Below are 24694 nucleotides of genomic sequence, written 5' to 3' on the forward strand. Positions count from 1 at the left end.
CTATTCTAAAGTGCCCTTCTATGAGCCCTGACCTCAATCCTATTGAGCATCTTTGGAAGGAGCTGAGACATGCCGTCTGGAAAAGACACCCTTCAAACCGGAAACAACTGGAGCAGTTTGCTCGTGAGGAGTGATTGCCTCAAAGGTTGTGCAACAAAATATTAAGCTAGGGGTACCATCATTTTTGTCCAGGCCTGTTCCATGAGTTTATTTTTTTAAATAATTCCGTTGAAGCATGGTTGAAAAGCAATGTCTGACTTTCATTGGTTAACATTTTTTATTTATTATTACTTTTGTCAGATTAAAGTTTTTTCTGTGACCATTGTGAGTTTTTCTTTCATTGACCGAAGGGTACCAACAATTTTGTGTGTGTGTGTGTGTGTGTGTGTTGCACCACCCATGTGATCAAAACCTGGAAATACAAAACAAAGACAAACATTTTCAGCACTTACAAGGTCAATATATACATATATATTTTTTATTCTAATTTGTTTGTGAAAAGAATGAACTTAGTTCATTAGAACATATTAGGTATAGCCAAGGTCAAGGAACTGACCCTTAAGATTTAATTAAGGCATTTCTATGCATTCCCACAAAGTTCAGGTTTAAATCCAAATCCAGATGCTGTGGCACTAAACAGATAGAGATAGCGGATGTAGATACAGCTCCAAATTAGCAGATTAAGATCTGTCCTGCTTGCAGCATTTGGAGAATAAACTGGATGTAACCGAATACAATAAGAATAATTTATAGCACAGGTGTTTGTACACTGCACTTTCAATATCCCACTCCATAATGGAATCATTGTTAATAATTTAGACATGGAAAGAGCTAACCTTGTCACGTTAACTCGTCAAATAGCTGTGATAAAACTTCCATCACTAAAAGACAAATGTTTAGGAAAACAGAAAAAAAGATCATATCATAAGGAGCAGTCAGTACTGAAAAGTGTGACAGTAATCAAATCTGTCTGTAAAAAAACTGCACATCCCTAATAGGCAGGAAACAAATAAGAACAGACAAAACATCATGAAAACATCTCTTGTCTCTCTAGACAATAATCTCTTGGTTTTGGAGAGTAGATGGGTGGCTTGATCCCAGAACCTCTGCATGGTGCTATGGGATTCATCCCAAAACAGAGAGCAACAGAGCAGGAGTATTGTGTGTGCTACCCGTTTTCCCCCTTTCTTTTATCCTCTTCTTGTTCTTTAAGCGTACTGAGAATGTCTTAAGAAAAAGAACATGCTTTTTGATGAAAATAACAAAATAATATTTGCATCTACACAGCCATAGATGTTTTCTTAACTGTGTTCAAATGATGTCCAAAACATTCTGCATCTTGTCCAATGAATGTTTCCTCTGATTCTCTAGGGTGCTTATGTTCATAATTCCATGTAATCTCTAAGATTAGACTACAAGCCTCAAAGTTCCCATAAAACAGTAATTTTATACCATACAAATAATCTACGTAGAATAATGAGTTGTTTAAACGGGTGTAGGAATTTTTGTATGCAAACTGGAAGCACAGGCTAGCTCTTATATTTAAAAAAATCATTAGTATTTCTCTGGTAAACACAAAGTGGGATTTTAGTATCAAATTGTATTAAAGTGGGATTTTAATATAATTTAACACTAGACAAACCTGTGAAAATACTGTAACAGTTCTTCCACATTAGATCATAAAAATGATTACAAATGATTTTGTAAATCACCAACATTAGCTAAATTAGGTAACAAATAAATAAAAATTTTAGACAATTGAAACCTAGATATAATCACATGGTAACTAGGTGTGTGTTAATGGCATATTGTTCCATTTTTGATTTCACATGCTCTGATTGAGTGAAGTGACAGACTAGACAGAACGAATTCTAGAGAAAATCAGGGTCAATAGTTCTCATACACATAGGGATGTTTATAAGAGCCTTAGGGGGTAGTTAGCAGACTTGCCTGTTACTGAGAGCAAACAGAACACCTCTTTGAGTTTGCAGATCTAACATCCCCACTCCATACAAATACACATAAGTCTGAAGCAGCAGGATTAACGAACACACCCTGTTCCTATCTTTGTTTAAGAATTGTGGGTAAAGTCAGCATGAATACACACAATGAGTAGCAATTTTGGTGATAATACTCCAAATAACAAAGTTTAAGGGTGGTGGATGCCCAGACCTCCTGGTAAAGTAAATGTCTGCTGTGCATGTGTGAATGTGTGTGTGGGAGGTGGAACAAACACAGAGGCTCTTTGATATTCTGGCACATTCTAACATGGCCTCTGAATTTCAGTTTCAGGAAATATTTTCTTGGCATCACTGCAATTACAGTTAGTTACAATAGTGGAAATTACAACCCATTATAATGCAAGTTATTTAATTTATTATTGAGATCTTAGCATTTAAATCTTTCTTGATTGGTCAGTTGCATTATATAGACTGAATACATAACTCTATAAGTAAAAAAAAAAAAAAAAAAAAGAAGTTTATAAATAATTTCATCTTGCACCTACAGTAATGTGTTCTGTTGATGGAAAGTTCAAGAAATAAAAAGCTCAACAGATTGAATAAAACAGCAACTGGATTCAATACCAACAATGTATAACAATGGTATCATATTCATTTATATGCAAATTAATTGAGTTTGGAAGTTTAAGAAGACATAGCAGTGCAGTGCAGCAGTTCCAATGTATACTTGTTCATATTTTAACCTTTACATTTTTTCATGTGTAGATGACCCATATTCAAACTTACATTTTTTTATTAGATGACTTGAAGCATTTGTGTTGCATTAAATTTTTAAAAGTCTATTAAACTGGATCTTCCATTGGAGCACTATAATGGAGCTTTATTACAAAGCTGCTAGAAATGTATTGTTACAGCAAAGTCTTGAATACTCACAATAAATGATGACTTGGTGCAAAATCTAGGACATCTACATCCTTTACTTTGCTAAACTTGTGTGTGTAGAGTGCTTTTGGATAAAAAAAGAAGAATGTCAGAATATTATACTTAATTTACGCATTGCAATTTGTGGAAAGATGCTCTGACATCCTAGTTAAGTGGATAGAGATCCTTAAAGCTGTAGAAACAGTAGAACTGATTTGACTCATTTAAATGAGTGCTGCTGTGTTTATAGTTAATGCTCTGAGCATGCTGTGCTGAAGAAACCTCCCAAACATTTATTAATTTTCCCTAGTCAGAATTGGGAAATTTCCATGTTACAATTTAGTTGTACCCATCATTTGTCTTGCCAGTTTTATGCCTGCTTGCTGATTGAGCTGCTCTTCTGTGTATTGCCTAGTCATGTGGTTTATTTGCAACTTTGGTTTAAAAAAAAAAAAAAAAGATTCACAAAACCTTCATTTGTGTCCATCTGTCTATTTGTCAAGCAGTAGTTATGCTCCGTTTTAGGCAGGACCAGAAGCTGAAAAAGCTGAAAAAATCAATACATTAATGCTCATGTATGCCAACAATTCTGATAAACATCTGGGCCCATTTTCATAGAGTCTAGAATGATCTCAGAGAGATCTAATTTGTCTTAAAAGTAAGAGTGATTCAGGACCAAACTCAAAGCAACTCTAAACAAAGAAAATCTACTTTAATCTCAGAGAGGAGGCGGGGCTAATCCTGTTACTAGGTATGACACATTCTTTCGAAGACTGTGATTGGTTGTCCAATAAATAAAGGAACGCTTTTAAACTACGGTCTATTATAAGCCTTCACTTTAGCACTATGTTAATATATGGCCATTTTCTCCTCTGCTAAAGAAACTCTTAAACCTCTTAAAGTCCTCACTACTCCTAACACTTTTTAACCTAATGGGTTTTTTAAGGGTTAAGATGCTTTATGAAGAACTTTTATCTTTACTAGGATCTTCTATTTAATTTTAATGGGAAACGCCCACAAATTCTGTTTTAGGATTACATCACTAGCAGCAACTCTTTGCACTTATAATTTTCATGAATACAGGCCCTGGCAGTTAATGTTGAGCAATTTAATTGAGTCTTATGCCCTAAAACACTTTACATTTACAGCATTAAACCCATTAAGAGGAAAACAGCACAGGAGCCAGTAGTTATCATGACACATCAAGTACTCACATAGGATTATTACAGGAATAATAAAGAAAACAAATTGAGTTGTTGGAGTTTGTGCTTGAAGCAACCAACACAGCAGTTAGCAAATAAAAGAAATGAAAAAGACAGAAGTAGTAAGACATGTAAGGAAGAAAAAAACACCCAGGTGTCTTTACTATGGATGTTCTCTTGTTTCCATTTTCTCACAGACTCTTCTGTGTAAACATAGAAGTCTGAAATCAGTGTAACCCACATGCACTAATTTACATCTATCTTAATGGTTTATTCTCTGTTGTTGGACATAAAGACTGCAATGCCACTAGCCATGGTGCAGTCTTTCTGAATAGTAGTCATTGTCATTGAGGGAAATGTGAGCCTGTATGCAGGTGAAATGTCAAAATCAGGCAAAGGGACATGAGCTGGTCACACTGAACAAGCCATGTTGAATCCTGCAGGAGAATTAGGCAGAATGATTTTGTCCTATTAGGGATCGAGAGACAAAAAAAAATAAATAAATGTTGTATATAAAGCTTTAGTTAAGTAGTTAAGGCAAGTAATGGAATTCAGGACTACATAAACACTTTTAGAAAATGGTGAACCTATATTAAACCTCCAAAGACAATCTTATTTAATGATCATGTTTAAAGAAATATATATGCAGTAGGTTTGCAGAAAACACTCTGACTGTGCCTTCCTTCCTGTGGCTAGAGATCATGAGCACAAAAACCCATTTACACACACTTTCCAGAGAGAGTGGCTTCCTATTTATGACAGATCTTTCAGGAATAGCATGAAAACCCCCTGATCTTACTGGCAGTCTTTAACCGTTTGACATTTAATTCCATTATTTCTCTTTAAACATTGATTAAAGACATTTTGCTATGCATAAGAATTTAGAAACTGTTTGTCTAAGGTTTTTATACAGTATGAGTGATTTAAGAGTAGATTATATGAGATAACATTTAATTTAAGCATGGCAAGAGAACAGGGCTAAGAAATGGCCAGCAATTTTTAAGATGTCTTGTCCACTGTATAAAACATAGGTGTAGATCTTATGTCACATCATTTTTTGAACTCTTGAAACAACAACTAATGCTAACTCTTTTTAATGTATTATTATTTATCCTTCTGATTAAAACCAACAATCTAGGATACTCTGGTGTAATTTCTAGGTATTACTGGTCTAGTGTGAAAATGAGCAGTAGGAACTACAGAACAGGCCATTTCTTTATCATTCATAATGAAACAAGGCATCGGGCTGGACATCAGCATGACATACATATGACACATTTTATAATACCTCTATAATGGTAATAAAATTGAGTGCAAGGTGACTGTTTGTGCATGATCCCCTGTAGAGTTTTCAATCATCTCACCCAGCCTTCTTGGGATCCATCACAGCCCTGACCAGGATAAAATGGTGAACAGATGAGGAGGAAAATGTATGCTTAAAAATTGTTATCTATGTGGTTCAATAAAAAATTCTACCAATCACTACATATTTAAAGCATTTGGCAGATTCCCATATCCAGAGAGACTTACATTTTATACAACTCAAGGTTAAGGGCCTTACTCAGGGGACCAGCAGTGGCAGCTCCAATTGGTGGTAGACCACATATACCACTAGGCTACCACACCATCTGAGGACACAAAGTTATGTTGCCAGTCAATAAAACCAGCTCTTCATCTTGCGCAACTCCAGTACCCCGTGTTTTTAAGGTGTGAGGCTTTGGAGAGGCATTGCTATACACAAGAGGTAGACTTATTGATATTTTTTTGACATTGACAGCTACCTTCAGCTAACTTACACCAAAATCTTATATAATGCAATGAAGATATTTTGATCTGTGAATTCAGAACAGCACACATTCCAGCCTTTACAATATAAATAACTGGCCAACAACCTCTATAAAAGGCTCCATGAAATATGGACCTTCTAATGAAGGCTCTCTAACCCAGTGCCAGAGAATGGCATTGGCAATCACCAGCCTTGATGTAAAAAAAAAATAATAATAATAAAGAAATAAATCATGTAATAGTTGATAGAAAGTGTACAGCCAAGCCGTTACCATTTTTCACTTTTATACCACTGTCCTATCTTTATTTATATTTATTGAGCAAATGGAAGTTGCAGTCTGGTTTAAATGTGCAATGTGCATCACTGTTCAGGAGAACATTTTCCAGGTAATAATTTAGAGAGGAAAGTTGGAAAAGTTGCACCACTTGACTAAATATGTCCTGAGTGAACTGGCCTGCAAGAATGCAGTTTAAAACTATTAACCCTGCAGCCACATGTTACACACTCATCACACTCACACTCTTACAAACTGAATCATTTCACAAGAGATATGATGCAACAAAATATAGCAGAGATACATCTAAGATCATTTTCCAGTGCCTCTTAACCCATATGTAAACTACACTGCATGAATAAACACACTGCATACAGTATATGCCTAGTGTACTTTATACAGTTTACACATACTGTATATATTGTTACGGTCTGTATAGAATAACAAAGTTACAACATCCACATTGTTCTTTAAGGAGTTCCAGATAGTTCCGGATGAGAGAAAGGAAAAGCAGGCAGGGATAACAGACTGCCATTAAAAGCATTAGAAACGCTAGAACATACTGGGGTAATGTGTGGGACATCTCATTCTCCTCCTACTCCACTTTTTACTCAACACAGTTATCAGGTCATGGAAAGAAAAAGATTCCCAGAGCTCAAGCCTTTCACACAAAAATCTACACTGAGTGATGCATTAGTAATTTTGAAAGTTTAGTGGGAGGTTTAGTGTTCAGGAAGAGAACAAAAGACAGACAGGAGGGAAAGAAAACAAAAAGGATTGCTGCATGAATAGGCAGGAAGGAAATGCTGATTTTCTTCCACAGCCTAAGCAGAAGCGTTTCCAATTAGTTAAATTATAAAGTATAAGTGTCAATATAATTACTATAGTATCAGTCTGTGCACTATTCAGCATTATACCAGGTATTCTATTGTATTCTTTTTGCACATAACATTTTTACATTTTAAATGTTGCTATTGTTTTACCCACTAAACACCAACTTCTTGTCATTGGCTGTCTTAACGCATCCGTCCTGTAATGTTTTGTATTGTCTGTTTGCACTGCCTTGCACTATTTGAACAAGCTTTCAAACTGATTTGTCAATAGATTATTGTTTAATACTCTTAAGCCCTTAATACTGTGCTGTCTTATGTAGCTCTGGGTCTTTGTGTCGCACCTGGAGGAGCGATGTCTCATTTCACTCTGTACTGCATCTACAAATATATAAATCAATAAAAGCCTCCTGACTTGAAAGATATGTACAAAAATTAAAAAGTATGTTTTGGGATAATGAGTTGATAAAGAATAACAGAGAAATTGTAAAACAAAGTGTAAAGTTACTGCACCCCAGGTGTGATGAATGTGTGCTTATGGACATGCCACAAGCTGCATTGTTATATAGAGTCTGTTAATAAACTTCAGTTCTTGATATAAGATGGGTTCAGTGAGTCAAAGAAAATCACACTTATTTATACCAGAGCTCTCTTTTTTCTCCATTCTTCACCGATTGTGTCGGTTAATTTTCCATATCAGCACGGTACAGATAGCAGTTTCAGATACAAATCGGTGGTTTATATTAGCATACTCATACGTTTTCATTTCTACAATAACAGCTTATTTTAAAAATATATGATGATGATGATATGGTGATGTTTTCTCTTATAAATTTATTAATTTTGGAAGGAATCTCCAATGTTAATGTTTTGCTTAATTCAAATTACAGGTCACATGATGTGCTTGTTCTAATATATTAGAGTTTCTATAGTAACAGCTAATTCTTAGCTATTTGTATGTTGGATGCTCCATAAAAGACATTCAAGGTTTTACTTGTCACATACACAGTTACATAAAGTTTACAACTTGCATTAAAATGAAAATCTGTCCTTCTCCTCGTTTGAGAAGAAATAATAAGAAATAAGAAAAATCAGAAAAAAAAAATTAATTTGACATTCAAAAAGTGTTGATATGTTGAACTGTTGATATGGTGAAGCTTTCTGAGCTCTGTGTTAGTGCTTCGTTTCCTTGTTTTATTATTAACTTCAGGACAAAGAAGAAAAAAGATGCATGTGAGGAAACGACTGTTATAACGTAAGTGAAATTATTTCTCGGATATTTGCCAACAGCAAACGTAACTGTAAATGGATAAACAGTTTAGCATTGTTTAATAAATGAAATTACGTTAAAAAAAAAACTGCTTTGTAAAAGTGAAGTGAAGAATACTTGGTGAATATGATGTTAATGGGAATCTTTAAGGTTGTATCACTGGGTCATATCACAGCATTCTGTTACTGATTGTTTTACTGTAACAGCACACCTTGTTGTGTTTATTACTTATTTATTGTACATCGACTTCTCTAGTAGTCATCACAGCCAGACTCAGGCCTGTTCCTACAGTAAATATTTGCCAGGGAGTTGAGCACATAAACCAGAGTCAAAAGCTATTTGATGAGTCATACACTGACTGAGATCACTGGCCCATGTCATGCCCTTGAGTGCCCCAAAATCCCCCAATTTATTCCAGATGAAAGCAGGACAGGGTTGAATAAACACAATTGGAATGAGTTAATTGCTTTGTGTCTGTATGTACCACCAGGAATTTTCCCAACCAGGGTGCATTACATGATCTCTTGTTCCCTTCAGACAAAATTAAAAAGAAGCAAAAACAAACGAAAACCACTCTTTTACCTTACGATTCAAATTCAGAAGCCAAACTCAATAAGAACATGATGCATTGCCTGTTTTAACGTCGGACATTCCTATTTATTTACTGTTCACGTAGCGGAAATGACACTTCAAAGACGATCTCGACTGCTTGAACAGAGGAAGGCTCGGAGAACAAAGTGCCAGGGTTGGAATGTCATGTGAAAGCGACATGGAAGATCGTCATCAGAATAGCAGAAATCTGAGAGCTCAAACATCATGCTGACTTGAGGAAAGATGAATAAATAGACAACAAACATCAGCAGCTTTGCAATGCAACTGATGTGCCCAACATTTGTTTTTTTTTCCCCTGCTTTTTAAGCAATTCATGAGTCTTTGAGTCCGGTTTACAGTAATCCCTTTAAGTGTGCAATAAAGTGTCTTTGAAGCTGCATCTTAAAACATTAAGCTAAGAACACAGTGAAAGTAATTGAGTGCAGTGACAGGAATTTCCTGAATCTGCATGCAGCAAAATAAAATGTGTTTGCTTTTTAAATTTGCGTGAGAATAGATAGAGATAAAGATAGAGAGGAAACCCAAGTCTGCGAAGCAAATAAATGTATTTATAGAACAGCGGCATTGTCTATAAAGGCAGTTCTGTCTGTTTTCAATTTGAAACAAATTATAATTGATAAATATTGAAATATAATTGATCAATTGAAATAATATGGTGTGTATATAAAATTTTATGGAAGAAGACTTCAGTGTCATTAGTTAATAAACAACATCAACAAATTGCTGTGGTATAGGAGGAATAAAACACTTCAGAACATGATGTTTTTGGAAAAGAATCAACTTCAGGGTGAAAACACTAATGCTTCACATAATGGATGCATCATCTGACCGCTCTTGATTATTTTTTATTATATAACAGCATGTTTTATTCCTTTCATGATGGGACTTATTATAAATTGTGGAATGGTCTGAAATAATTTTGGAAATCATATGTGATCAGTAAGCCCTGAGGATAAAGCGTATGTAATACCAAATGTATTAAGTGTGTACTATGTTTCTGATCTCACAGACCCTTCAGCTATATGCAGATGATGTGCCACCTTTCTTGTTGATCCTGAATTTACACTGAAAAAATATAAAGTATAAGGAGGATGCTGAGGGGAAAGAATCCACTTTCATGAACAATGAAAAATTAGATGACCTGATTTTTTTTATCTTTCTCCTAGTGTTTCCAAGATAGGCTTTAGACCACTGTGACTCTGACCATATGTGAGAAATAAAGTCTTCTTCTTCTTCTTCTTCTTCTTCTTCTTCTTCTTCTTCTTCTTCTTCTTCTTCTTTTTCTTCTTTATATCTTCTTCTTGCAATTTTTTAACCCTAGTATTAGCCCACAAATATAGACAATAGCCAATTATACAGTGACAGCCAAATAGCACAAAAATACTACTCTTCAGCTTTACTCAGACAACACTCATTTAAAAGATTTCATCATGGGAAACCCAACACTGCTCTTGGACAAATGTCCACCATATGGCATCTGCTGGTTGCTGTTCAGAGATAATAAATTTATAGCAGAATTTGAGTTTCCTGTGTTTAACATACGATGTGTTAATAACACCACTGGCACGACAAACTTTCTGTGAGATAGAAAAAGACTTGGCATGGAAAGACTGTGAGTCAGAAGCTGAGGATTTGTGCAGCAGACAGGGTGGGACTAGGATGCAGGATGCCCTGTGGGACATGACGAGGCAGAGACATTACAGTCCTTCTGCACCTGGCAAGGTCTGAGGATAATGGGAAAAACGTATCAGGAAGGTCAGTTAAGGACAAAAGCCCCCTTTGCAAGATTTGCTGTTCAGTTTTTCAAGGACATCTTTAAGCTTCTGTTTTGGGGACACAAATCCCCATCCTAGTACAAAAAGTCTTTTTAGTTACACATTTGTGTTAAAGGTATTATTTATTCAGAGACTGCACTTCATCTGTGCCCAAGAAAATGGGACAAAATGGCTAAGTAGTGTTTCATGTTAAAGGCTCGATCTGACATTGCTGAAACAGCAGCTTTGACTTATAATATTTCCAAATGGAAAACAAGTGGTAGATGCAGCTTAAAGATTACAACAAATATTGTTTTGTTGCATGAAAAAGACATTTTTGAGTGACCTAAGCACTGAAGTCTCAGTGATAAGAAATATTGATATCATACTTCACAAGCATTCCAGCAAAAAAATTCCTTTCATAAACAGATAACGGAGCAGAAAGGTCTGTATGCGAGTTGTATGGATGATGATTTCAGCAGTGTTCTGAAGTCTGGTTAAGATGTGTTCAATCTTTAGAATTCTTTTAAACCAAAGAGGTAGCCATTCATTTTAAAATGCATGACCTTGAAACCAGATAACATACCAAAGACCATAAAAAAAAGCCATAGTTCATCAATTCTGTTTTTTTAAACATATACCATTTCATCTCTGTAGTAGATCCTCTGTTGAAGGTGGCTCGTTGGACCAGTGGCTAGCTGTAAAGCAAAATACATACAGGAATGGGAAAGATTACAACAACTGCATGCTATTCTGTTTCATCTGTTCAGAGTCTAAGACGTGTTGTCACCATTCACTCATGTTAGCTGCTTATTCACACATTTGTAAGCGAGGAACAGTATATAAGCTGAATATAAGTTGAATACCTCTGACTTTATGAATCAGTCAATCAGTCATGAGGGGACATTTTGATCTTCTGGGATTGTTAAAAAAAAAACAGCTGTTTACTGTGTTACCTAAACAGTTCCCTTCATAGCAACACTCACTAGGCTACATACTTTTATATTCTCTATTCGGTAGACCCAATTAAGTTGCACTCGATTTCAAGCTCGATTTCATAAACTGCTAAGTTAAATAAATAGGTTATCAGCTGCTTTTGCTATTTAAAAGCCTTTAGCACTGGAGTCTCGTGGAAGGCAAATGGCTCCACATTGCACCTTTATTTCTTCACACCATGGGTATTTGATCTTACCCAAAAAGAGCATACTGTATGTGGGCTTTTATTCTAACCACCATTTAACCTTTACCCGTGGTTGCCCTCTGGTGGCCATGACTGGTATTACAGTTTGTGTGTGTGGTAAATAATATTGGAAACACCTCCACATGCAGACTGAACTGGGAATTGAACTGAACTGTGTGATGTCAAGACTATCCCAGCATACACTAATATTAATGATGATACCAAGCAAAGCCCAAACTCTATGGTGCTAATCAGGTTCCCAAGAGCAGTCCTCTCATTTCATTAAGACATTCAGTGGAACAATCAATTCAATTCACTCTCACGCACTCATTTTCTACCGCTTATCCAAACTACCTCGGGTCACGGGGAGCCTGTGCCTATCTCAGGCGTCATCGGGCATCAAGGCAGGATACACCCTGGACGGAGTGCCAACCCATCGCAGGGCACACACACACTCTCATTCACTCACGCAATCACACACTACGGACAATTTTCCAGAGATGCCAATCAACCTACCATGCATGTCTTTGGACCGGGGGAGGAAACCGGAGTACCCGGAGGAAACCCCCGAGGCACGGGGAGAACATGCAACCTCCACACACACAAGGCGGAGGCAGGAATCGAACCCCCAACCCTGGAGGTGTGAGGTGAACGTGCTAACCACTAAGCCACCGTGCCCCCTCAATTCAATTCAATTCAATTCAATTCAATTCAATTCAATTCAATTCAATTTTATTTGTATAGTGCTTTTAACAATGGACATTGTCTCAAAGCAGATTCGTAGAGCATAAGGAATATAGTAGAAAAGGTTTAATATTATACAACGATTAATATTATACAAAGTTCAAGAATAATATTAGACTTATATGTAAATGTGTTTGTATTTATCACCACTGAGCAAGTCTGAGGTGACTGAGATGACTGTGGTGAGGAAAAACTCCCTTAGATTTTTAGAGGAAGAATCCTTGAGAGAAAACAGACTCAAAGGGGAACCTCATCCTCATTTTGGTGACACTGAAGGTGATTATAAATTATTATTGTGATTATAAATTATTATGAACACCTGAATGTTTATTATGAATAATATCCTTTCTACATTCATATACAGCCAGACAATTGTATATTGTTTAGGAGGTTGTTGTCCTTAAAGACCACATGTAGTTGGCATCTGATCTTTGAATACCTGAATCTTCATGAAGCAGAATCCAACAGGAGCTGGTACATGTCTAGATGCCTCAGAATCCTCCCAGCTTTGGCCTCTTCTCATTGAAGGTCCAAAATCTTCATGAAGCAGAGCACAACTGGCACTGGCACAATCTCTGGATGCTTCAGGATAGGTAGAAAAAGAGTAGCAAGTGAAGAGGAATTAGCTTAGCTGCTGTTTATAATATTAACCAGCACTAGATGATAATGTGCATGTGAGTAGATGCATAAAATGGATATAAGATATCAGATGGCTAAAGAGATATGTCTTTAATCTACATTTAAACTTGTAGAGTGTGTCTGAACTTAGAACACTGTCAGGAAGACTATTCTAAAGTTTAGGGGCTAAATAAGAAAACGTTCTACCACCTTTAATAGACTGTGATATTCTGGGAACTACCAAAAGTTTGTGATCTCAAAGAGTGTGAAGGGTTGTAGCGCATTAAAACTGCTTAGATACATGGGAGCTAAACCATTAAGAGCCTTATACGTGAGTAGCAGCAGTTTGTAATCAATTCTAAACTTAACAGGTAGCCGATGTAGAGATGATAAATTTGGGGTTATATAATAATATTTTCTTGTCCTGGTAAGTACTCTGGGAGCTGCATTTTGGTCTAACTGTAGGCTATTTATTGAAGATGCAGGACAACGACCTAGTAATGCTTTACAATAGTCCAGTCTAGAGGTCATGAATGCATGAACTAGCTTCTCAGGATCAGATACAGATAGGATGTTTCTTAGATTGAACACCAAGGTTGAGGATAAGTTGTCAACGTGAAGTGCGGACTAGATAATGTAACTCGTGTCATAATTCCTCCAAGCCCTAGTTCATGGAGAACTGAGTTTTAAACCATAATGATTTTTCAAAAGCCCAAACCAACAGGGACTAAATCTGATTTATAAGCTACTGGAAAAGGTTGAGGATACAAGTGCAGGTACACAGTGATCTTTATTATCGAGGCAAACGAGACAAAGATGTGATTCAAGAACGTGGTTGAGAAACAGACACACAATGAACAAACAGCATGAACTAAAGCAGAAAATATAAGCAATGTCCTAAAAAGGTAAAACCTGAAAGACTAACATGGATTTGGGAACAACCGCCATAATAAACGTTTAGAGTTTTCATGAAGAGTACAAATGTGCTAAAAAGGTGATTGAGTCCCTGTGTGTTTAATCAGTAGTCTAGCTAACATGAACAGAGAGACTCTGGGTGTTGTAGTCCTCAGCAGCCATGCTTGTAGGCCACGCAGGATTCTGGGAGGTGTAGTTGACCAACATGACACAATCTTATATTTAGCTGTGTAGAAGTTACTAACTGGGTTCCTGCTCTTTCAGTCTTTTGTTTCATAGGGTTAATTTATCTACACAAACCCACACATACAAAATCACAGCAAAAAAATTTTAATTTTAAGTGTCATTGTTATTATTTATGATTATTATTAATAATCTGTATCATAAATTGCTTCCCACACAAGGTGGTATGTACACTTAGATTATGCAAATACATTTTATAATACATTACATTTATGTAATGCGGGGGATTTGGTAGCCTAGTGGGTAATGCGTTGGAATACTGATCGGAAGGTCATAAGTTTGAATCCCATTTCTATAAATGTGCCTCTATAGTAAAGTATGATAGAAAAAAGTATGCTAAAATTTGGATTTTAATTCAGCAGGAATTTAAGAAACATAAAAAAAAATACCATTATACAGTATACAATAACTCGAGTGAATTATTTAGGTCTGTAAAATGGAAGAGAAAGAAGGCACACACATTTGTTTACATATTTTTAATTCCATAGAAACTGCAGCATCAGATGAGACACCACTTGGATGGTCAGGTAACATTCCATAAACAACAATCTAATACATAGAGACTCAATGCTACACACACACACACACACACACACACACACACACACACACACACATAGTGGCAGTGTAGGGACAGTGGAAGAGAGTTCTCCTGTTATAGCTTTCCATAACAAATTCTGAATCCCAGGTCCACCAAGCTGCCACTGCTGGACCCCTAAGCAAGGCCCTTAACCCTCAATTGCTCAGTTGTATAAATTGAAATAAAATGTAAGTCCCTCTTAATAAGGGTGTCTGCTAAATGCCTGAAATGTACATTTAATTTACTTTATAAATCTAGCCACTGGGGTTGGAGTTGCAAGCTAGTGACTTCTGAGCCTGGATAAATAGAGAGGGTTTGGTCAGGAAGGGCAACCAACCAGGGTGCTGGTGGAATTTGGACTGCTGTTGGTCGATATGATGGTGGAAGCAGATGATTCACTGTGGTGACCCCTGAGTAAGCCGAAAGTAGAAGAAGAAGAATTGGTATACTCATATACAGTACTCAAATACTGTACATGCAGCCAGGTAGAACAACAACTAAGCCAGTGAGATTTCTGATTTATTATTTTTTTATTTGTATCAAATCAAATTTTTATTTATTTATTTATTTGCAGAAGCGCTGTTGATCCATACATACATATAGTATAAGATAGAGTACTATAGAATGCATGTTATGGGGACGTGGTAGCCTAGTGGTTAAGGTGTTGGGCTACCAGTCGGAAGGTTGTGAGTTCAATTCCTACATCCACCAAGCTGCCACTGCTGGGCCCCTGAGCAAGGCCCTTAACCCTCAACTGCTCAGTTGTATATAAAATATAAGTCGCTCTGGATTAGGGCGTCTGCTAAATGCTGTAAATGTAAATATTAGTGTAAAACGAGCATATAAAAATGCAGGATTAATCCTAACCAGCAGAGGGCAGGATCATCAAAGTTTTCTTATAATAAACTGCATAAACTCTAGAATACAGTTAAAGTGTTTATGATGAAATACACTGTCATAAAAGTGATAATATACCAATGTACACTTGATTAAGTAAAATTACCACAACATTACAACACAAGAATTATAATTCTGTCATTCTTCTGTCAATCGTCTAGATCTGCTAGACATAATTTGTTATCCCATTATTTTACAGTAAAAGGTGACAGCCAGTAAAAAATAACTAGTGTAAACATGCTTTAGCTCAGATTAAAAGGCTACTAATGTGTACATGTCCTTGTCATTGCCTGGGAGGCTTTAATATGATGCTGAGATGTCACTGTACCACCCCAGTGACAAGGAATGATTTAGTTCAACACCATATTGTTTTTGATAGTGTATGGGAATCGATTTGTATAGATGGAGAGGATAAAGGGTTGCATAGCTACAGGTGGACAACATCAGTAATAATACACCTACAATCATTGTTGTCCAGTAAAACGTACTCTCAACTGCAGGAGTCAAAGACTGAGTATATCTTTCAGAAAAAGATGTAGTGTTCTTGTTATTACAACTGTTTCCATGACAAAAGTCTCATAATCCATAATCTTTTTTTTTTTTGCTTTTTTTTTTTTTACAGTGGACAAAATTTCTATAAATGTGACTCCATAGTAAAGTATAATAGAAAAAAGGATGCTAAAATTTGGATTTTAATTCAACAGGAATTTAAGAAACATAAAAAAAATAAAAAAAAATTGACCATTATATAGTATACAATAACTCGAGTGAATTATTTAGGTCTGTAAAATGGAAGAGAAAAAAGGCACACACATTTGTTTACATATTTTTAATTCCATAGAAACTGCAGCATCAGATGAGACACCACTTGGATGGTCAGGTCTGGACAAGAAACATTCCATAAACAACGATCTAATACATAGAGACTCCATGCTACACACACACACACACACACGCATTGTGGCAGTGTAGGGACAGAGTTCTCCTGTTCTAGCTTTCCATAACAAAGGTATATAAAATATAGTTTTAATGCTACTTTTACATTTACATTCGCTAATTCAAGACTGATAAATATGTTTCTGCCACTCTAAAATATATACAAGTATCCATGCATCCATGATATACAGCATATATAGTAAAGTAAAGAAATTGTCATCTTTGACAACGACAATGCAAAGGCAGCTTTCACAAACAAATCTCTACGGCAGATCTACAACATGAAAAAAAGGGCTTGCCACCTGAGGTGACCAGGAAATGTGTGTGAGGCGTACATGGCTCCAGGACAGTGAGTTGCGTCACACATTTGAGTAGTCAAATAAGTGTTAGCCAGGTGCACTTTCCAAGAATGTGTGTCTCTACGTCAGAAGTTCTCAAAATTTGGAAGACATTTGACTATTAAAAAACCTCTAGAAATACCACATTCAGATTTGTTCATGAGAATAACCTTTAACCTTAGATTATATTTTGAGAGTTTTTTATTCCTGGGATTTTCACTGACAAAAAGTCTTAAATCAAAGATAACTATAACTATAAAAACTGACTCATAACAAACTGAGCATCCTGAGCAGTGTTGATAATGTTGGGTTGGAAATTTTAACACTGGAAATTGTGTTACAATGGCCTTCACATGGCCTACAGGTTTCTACTATTACGTGGCTTTTTCAGTCTGACTTTCAACACGAGTGTAGTTTAGTGGTAGTCAGTTTAATTGTGTTATTTGATTAGATTTGATTTGGTTAGAGAGTTTGGCTCCTCACCCTATGGTTGGGGGTTCGAGTCTCGGGCCGGCCACGACTGAGGTGCCCTTGAGCAAGGCACCGAACCCCCCCCAACTGCTCCCCGGGCGCCGCAGCATAAAGAAATGGCTGCCCACTGCTCCGGCTGTGTGTTCATGGTGTTTGTGTGTTCACTGCTGTGTGTGTGCACTTTGGATGGGTTAAATGCAGAGAACGAATTCAGAGTATGGATCACCATACTGCTGTATGTCACAACACTGACCCCTTGTGGTGAGGAAAATAGTGGGCTTGGCTTTAGGTGCCAAACAAATGCTGTATTCTTTTTGATTCATTCCAAAGCTCTGCATCTTTAACACCACACTCAGAGGTATCACAGAGACTGGATTACTGAACTAGTAGTTTCATTAACTACTGTACCTCATGTGGCTGAGTCCTGACTGAAAAATTTGCATTTTGGGAATAAGCTGGAGTGACGTGACATACAGCTAAGTATGGTGACCCATACTCACTCCTCCACACTCACTCCTGCTTCAGTCTGAAGACATTTCCATCTCTGTGCCTTAAAAATCAATCCTTTTTTGTGCTTTATCAGCATACATAGTGATGTTCAAACTGCTTAAATGTCAAAATGTTTGGTTTATGTTGATTTTAGTTATCTTTAGTCAGGGAGTTTAATTGAGCTTGATAACATACATTAAAGACATGGCGATAAATGGCTGAAACAACAACAATAACAAAAATCCAAAAAACCACTTTGTCAAGAATTATTTTAGGACATCTTCAAATATTATTCTCATTATATAAATATGTACAATAATATTCTGGCTATTTATTGATGGGTTTTAATCCTGAACTTTCTATAAACAGAACAGGTCCATGTAAACCATGTTACAATCCTACTTGTTTTAAGGTTTAATTAATTTAAACTCACTTAAATCAAGTGACGATCAAACAGGCAAATGAAAACTCAACAATAAATAAAACCTTTTGTATGGAGTCTGCATAAAACCTTTATAGGTTTTTAGTGTGTAAAAATGTGTTTCTGCATTACTGTTTTTCCATCTGACAAATTTATAGTTTCCCAGAGGGGTTATAATGTCTTCCAATCCAGTGAGCATAGAGGATTATACTGCATACCATGTGGCCTTTGTTAATATCAGTGAGTGTCTCAAGCATTTAAAATATTATAATAAAACAGTTCAAAATGTACACCACCATATTAAAGATAATTGGAAGTCTGCCATGCAAATCAGTGCCTCTGTAACTGTCTTTTGAGGAGAAAAGGAGAATGGAAAACATGTACGATAAGGCTGGTTTCGCCCAGCGGTATTCGGTTGCTAGGATACTGTCTCAGGCAGCAGGAGAAGCTCTTCTTTGAGCTTGGAGTCTTTTCATACTGAAGCAGGCCGCTCTCAGTTGGAGCAGACCAACACCCTCTCCATCCGAACGGCAATTAAAGGTGTGTAGATGTTTATATCTGTATCATCTCTACTGTCTAAACACAGCAATCTAAAGCAACACTGAGCAAAAGTCACCCAAGACAATAGCACTAACCCATCCCACACAGGACCGTGTGAGAGTTTAACATTCGGAGTGGGAAGAGTTGACGAGGCTACGCGTTAATCGCTTCCCAGGGACGGGTCAAAAGATTCACTTTTTCTCTCCGTCTCACCCTTCTCACCCATCCATCAATGCTTTGTTTCACCAGAATCGGTTTTGAAAGCCGAGCGTGTCCTGTTGAAGTGTGGCCAAAGCAGGACTGTTGAGTCTCATCCTTTTTAGCACGCCCCAACCCCCACCTTCATTTTCAACATGTTTGCTAATGCTAAATAAAGGGAAGGAAAGAGACCTTTATACCACAGCAGTGCTAGCGGACATATACACACTTCAAACATATACAGATGTAATGTTTAACGACTTTTTTAAATTATTTCTTACAGTTGAAAAACAGGTACAGAAAGAGCAAAGCAATGACTGGCAACATAACAGATTTGTTATCACAGGTACAGTATTTCTCGGGTGAAAACTAATCAGGACACAATAACATCACACTTTTTCAGTTACATCTGCAATCTGTAATATTATGCTATTTGCATAATTGCATTACTACAGCAGTTGTATTAGGACAGAGCTTTAAGGTGGCGACAATGTAAACCATATGAAATAATTAGAAAACAACATAATCTTTTAATTTATCCTTTTTTCCAAAGCCATCGTTACTGGTGATAACATCTGTCCTGTTTAAAAATAAATAAATAAATAAAACAATTCTTTTTTTTTTTTTTTTTTTTTAACATGTTACTGCAGGAGTCATCTCTGGATATCCGAGGAATAAAATCTGAAAGGATGCCTCAGGTGAACTCAGATAATGTCAAGCTTTTTGGTTATCAGTCTGATATCAAACAAAATCAGATTTAATTTTGTAATCCTTAAAGATGTTGCCTGTAACCAGCATCTCAGTTTTTTTTTAAACACATTCGTATTCTATCTTTTTAAGCAGATTCTTCTTCATAAACAACAACTGCAAATACAACCGTCAGAAGCTGTTTTGATGAGAGTTGCTTGTATTTGCATGTTACGGATAACTGGATTAAATTTCAAGCTCTTTATTCCAGGCTCTATACTATCTAATAGGCTGCAGCTTGTTTCTGCTCCGAGAAAACATGACTTGTAGTCATCAGATCAATTAGAGAAGTGAACCGGAGCTTTGACGCAGGGACGTGTAATTAAACAGAAAGCCGAGCGAACGCAGGCTGCCAGACGAGTTAAATTTACGTCTGTCCATCTGTTCGTTGAGGAGATCCCTGAAACGAATAACTCGAAATCATTTTCCAGTTTAAAATCATATTAAAAAAATCTATAGATGTCAAATCGAGTGGAGCGAATGTAAAATGATTAAGAGAAAGAGGTGAAAGGTCACTGAAAATGGTTGAGTGAAACAGTATCCTTTTGTTTAAGATTATAAGAATAACATGCGCGCAAGCACAAATATCAGGTACAAGGATCAAGAGAGCAAAAAAGATTCATTTTAGGAAGCAAATATTATAAATATGCAAATCCAGAGATGATTTTCATGCCAGTTTTCCAGTGTAATCTCATATAACGATTATATTTGATACTGTGTGAATTACCAGCCATGAAACTGACCAATAAAAAACAAAAACAAAAACAAAAACCAGTCAGATTTTGGTCACACATGGACAGTAACCATAGCATCACAGTGGAAGTGCTGTTCCTCTCTTGGAGAAGCATCTAAATCAAAGGCATCAATGCACCTCTCAAACAAGACACACAATACCTAGTTCAGTGTGAAACATCCAAAATAAATATGTCTATATTACGCTTAGCATGTATAAAAACGTATGTAGTTATGTACAGCAAATGTTTTTCACAGGCAGTTTAAAAAGAAAATAAAATTCACACTTGACAAAATGTCAAAATAACATTCTCAAAGTAAATTTCTTTGACATTTCATTTACCATGACACTTTTTGAACAGTTCAATAAACGGTCATATTTATTACAGTAGTTCTAGGGAGGCTTATGAAATTTCACACCACTGAAAATTTTTGGCCGAAAACACTCGAGCGCAACACATCCGGTTGTTAGATAAAAGAGTACAAACGCTGTAAAAAGTTAACCGAAATGTTACCTTGTCTTTAATTTTTTTTAACATTGAATACAGCATTTTAAAATACAACACTACAAATTAGATTATGCAATTAAAAACACCATCAGAAACATGAACAGTGTTGCCAGGTTAGGAAGGATCCCCTATCTTACCAAATACAACCTCTGAAAATTCTTTTAGGCTTTTTGTAATCATTTTGAGTGTAAAGAAAATGTCTGTGGGTATGTAGTTGTCATTTTTCATGTTACATTTCCAGATTGATTTCTAGTGAACTGGAAACTGTGACCAATCTGGCAACCCTGAACTTGTAGCTTATTTATGACCTGCTCAGATTGCACTGCATGTGTGCATCACAATTTCAAGCACGTGTAACAATTTCAGTGCCAGTGATTATAGTTCATTATCTTTTCGGTGTTTAACTACGATTTATTCTAAAGTATAAATAATATAAATAAATATATAAATGAATTTAATTTATTTATGGTGCAAAAAAGCCAATTGAATAAATCTAGAAATTTTCTAGTTTTCGGCCAAGAACTTTCATTTCGTTGCATCACAATTAGCATGGCGTTCGACTGTACAAACAAATAACACAGTGACAGGAAGTAGTTCTTGCTACTAATCCTGTGGAGTCTTTGCATTATGTTTGTGATTTTTACCGACAGTTTCAACCAGTTAGATCTGACCCTTATGTACCACCCTTGTCATGTCTGACATGGTACATTAACAAATTGGAACAGAAACAGGAAAAGGAATCAGCGAACAATGGTAAATAGTAGAGCTTTGTACTATATAAGCAAAGCCTATATAAACCAAACCAAATAAAAAGAGTTCAATAAAAACAATCTTTTGGCTTGTGGGTCAGTGTTAGAAATAAACTGAACTAATAATTAGCTAATGACTACTATGGTATCTAATGACTAATATTGTAACTTCTATTACAATTATGCACTAGAAATGTAGCTAATTCAGGATCATGTGGTGGTCAAGACAGCACTAAACATTGCGTAGGAATTTTTGCATTCTTTTAAATATTTTGGTATACATGTTTTTAGGCTTATAATTGCTGTGTCTAGCCCTCAACAATGTGCAAGAATGTCACTAGACGTGTAAAAAAAAAATTGAATTACGACACGTCTGAACTAAATCTACCTCGGAGCATACAGGTATGATGAACAGGTATGAATTGTAAAATTGGCTTTAAACTGTCAGATTTTATATTAATGTAAATATAACATCCTGTAAAAAGAACGTATTATGTAGATTTATTGTACATGTAACTGCTTCTGCTATGTAACAGCTCAATGACACTTAGTGTATGCTGACCATGAATCTGTAAAACAATAGGGGTGTTTACTATTTCGCTTCGTGTTGTATGTCTGCCACATATACTACTTGTTTGCTTAAGTCTTAATTATAGTAATTATTTTCAAGTGCAACACTTTAACAGTGCAGGTGGCTGCATGCTGGAACACCTACCCACGCTGTGCTAACCAGTGGCCACTGCTGATTGTTTGAGATGTGATTCACAGCTTTCGTCTTTGCATGCGAGACTGGTTTGGTTTTGCATCACACTCTGGATACATTAAGCTCAGAAACAAGCTGGCTAGCTTCATATAAGCTCTGAAGAACAGAATTTGTGCCTAAAATGTAAAGGAACAGTAGACTTGTGCTAGCATGCTGGGATTATACTGTCCTCTGCAGACACAGCTAAAAAAAAAAAAACAAGCCTTTCCTTTGTATTTCAGACACACAAGCATATCTGGGCAGATTTATTGCGTAATTAACCGGAGGGGAGTTCCTCTCTAAAAGGACTACCAGCCAAACTATTGATTTTTGTAATGTTCTACACACACGCACACACATAGAGGACACACACACAGGACAGCCCATTGGGTTTGCACATTTATCACCATGCAAGGAGGACAGAACAATGTTTGCCCTAGCTAAATGTTTTTTAATGGTTCTCCAGTGTTGAAAATATCAGTTGTACACTCATCCTCCATGAATCGAGTGTGATTTAATCCAGAAGCAGTGGTGTTCAATGAATGCAGAAAGAGTATATTGCTGTTTGCATTCTTGATCATTCCTTCTATTTTTAACCATAAAATTCAGCAGTTTTTTTAATCCCAGCTTAAATTATAGTTATTTACTTCCTTTCACATTTATTCAGTCAGCAGTCAAGCAACTTTAGCAGTAGAGGGACATCCTGCTGCGTCGCATGGCCTCACTGATCAGGTAGGCTGGACTGACCTCAGGTTCCTCCGTCATCACTACGATGTTCTGCCATTCGCCACACTGGTTGGACTTCTTGATTGTGTCCACCACACATAAAGCATACAAACAGTCCTCAAATGTAGCGGCCATGGTGAGCGGCCGGCCGTCCCATGTCCGCCGATCCTCCTGGCCCTGAAAGGCCTGACGTATTGCCTGGACCATGCAGATGGTACCAGTGAGGTAAGGCGTAGGAATGTCGCTGAAGGCCTTGTCAGGCAGCGAGGCATTGCCTAAAGGTGTGCTGTCTTTGAGCAGTAGCTCACGACCTCCAATGCCACTGTTCTTTTGACCATACAAGTCAGTGCCACTCACTGTGAGCCGTCCAGCCGTTCCAACCACAACCACCTCCTGCTGGAACTCACCTGGCACATTGAAATTGAGCGTCACGGTGCAGCAGGCTCCACCCTCCAGCACCATCTGGAAAGTGCAAAAGTCATCACTGGTGATCTGTCTGATGCCCTTGATATGGTCTGTCTGTTTAATAAATGTCTTGAGGAAGCCGTGCACCTTGATGGCGCGCCGACTAGTCAGGAACGTGAGCAGGTCGATGATGTAGCTGCCCACAGAGTGAAGTCCTCCACCACCCATCAAGTCATCACAGCTCCAGTTGTATTTCTTACCCAAAAGGCTGCCGCCATGAACCTGTGCCTCGCAGACCAGCAGTTCTCCCACGTAGCCCTCCTCTAGCAGCTCCTTCATGCGCACGAAGGCCGGAAGAAAACGCAGAACGTTACCCATAATGCTCAGCAGCTTGGGGTAGTATTGCGCTGCTGACATCATGCGGAAGGCGTCCAGAGGTGTGGCCGTGCGGTCACAGATGACATTCTTGCCAATTCCTTAGAGATTAGAGAGAGAAAAATGGAGAATTAGTCAATGGTTGAGTCATCAGCGTTACACGCCAAAGCCAAACAATGACGTGACTATAAAGCATGTTACCAGGATTACTCAATCTTCTGAACTGGCACTGACTGGGAAAAAAGGAAGTGCTAAAATAAGCAGCAGTTCATTTTTATGCTATTGTTCATGTTTGTTATAAGTGAACTTTTTAATTTTAGAAAAAAAATGAGTGCTGATCCAATGACACAATACAGACCACAGTTCGAGTACTTCAAAGGCCCTCTATTTAAGCCTCATCTTTCATATCATCACATCGAAATGCTGAAAAATCATCACATCGAAAGATAGCATGCCCTGCCAAAAATGAATATGGACACATGATGTGCTATTGGAATAGTAAACAGTAATAAAATAAAATAACAGTAAA

General features: G+C 36.9%; 1 protein-coding gene across 2 annotated transcripts in view; it reads right to left on the reverse strand.

Moving 5' to 3' along the window:
- Positions 1-16601: 16601 nt before the first annotated feature.
- The window catches only part of gfod1 (glucose-fructose oxidoreductase domain containing 1), a 34782-nt gene continuing 26689 nt past the window's right edge, over positions 16602-24694 (reverse strand). Inside the window, exons 2-3 of one of the 2 annotated variants that reach the window (XM_060869660.1) lie at positions 23938-24266; positions 16602-23847 (exon numbers count right to left, since the gene is read on the reverse strand). In XM_060869660.1, the coding sequence (XP_060725643.1) occupies positions 23344-23847; positions 23938-24266 (833 nt within the window). In that variant the 3' untranslated portion in view covers positions 16602-23343. Of the gene's footprint in view, positions 24267-24694 lie in introns of both variants that reach the window. The other variant, XM_060869659.1, reaches the window with a different exon arrangement.

The sequence above is a fragment of the Tachysurus vachellii genome, chromosome 5 (genome assembly GCF_030014155.1).
Source record: "Tachysurus vachellii isolate PV-2020 chromosome 5, HZAU_Pvac_v1, whole genome shotgun sequence".
Taxonomy (NCBI): domain Eukaryota; kingdom Metazoa; phylum Chordata; class Actinopteri; order Siluriformes; family Bagridae; genus Tachysurus; species Tachysurus vachellii.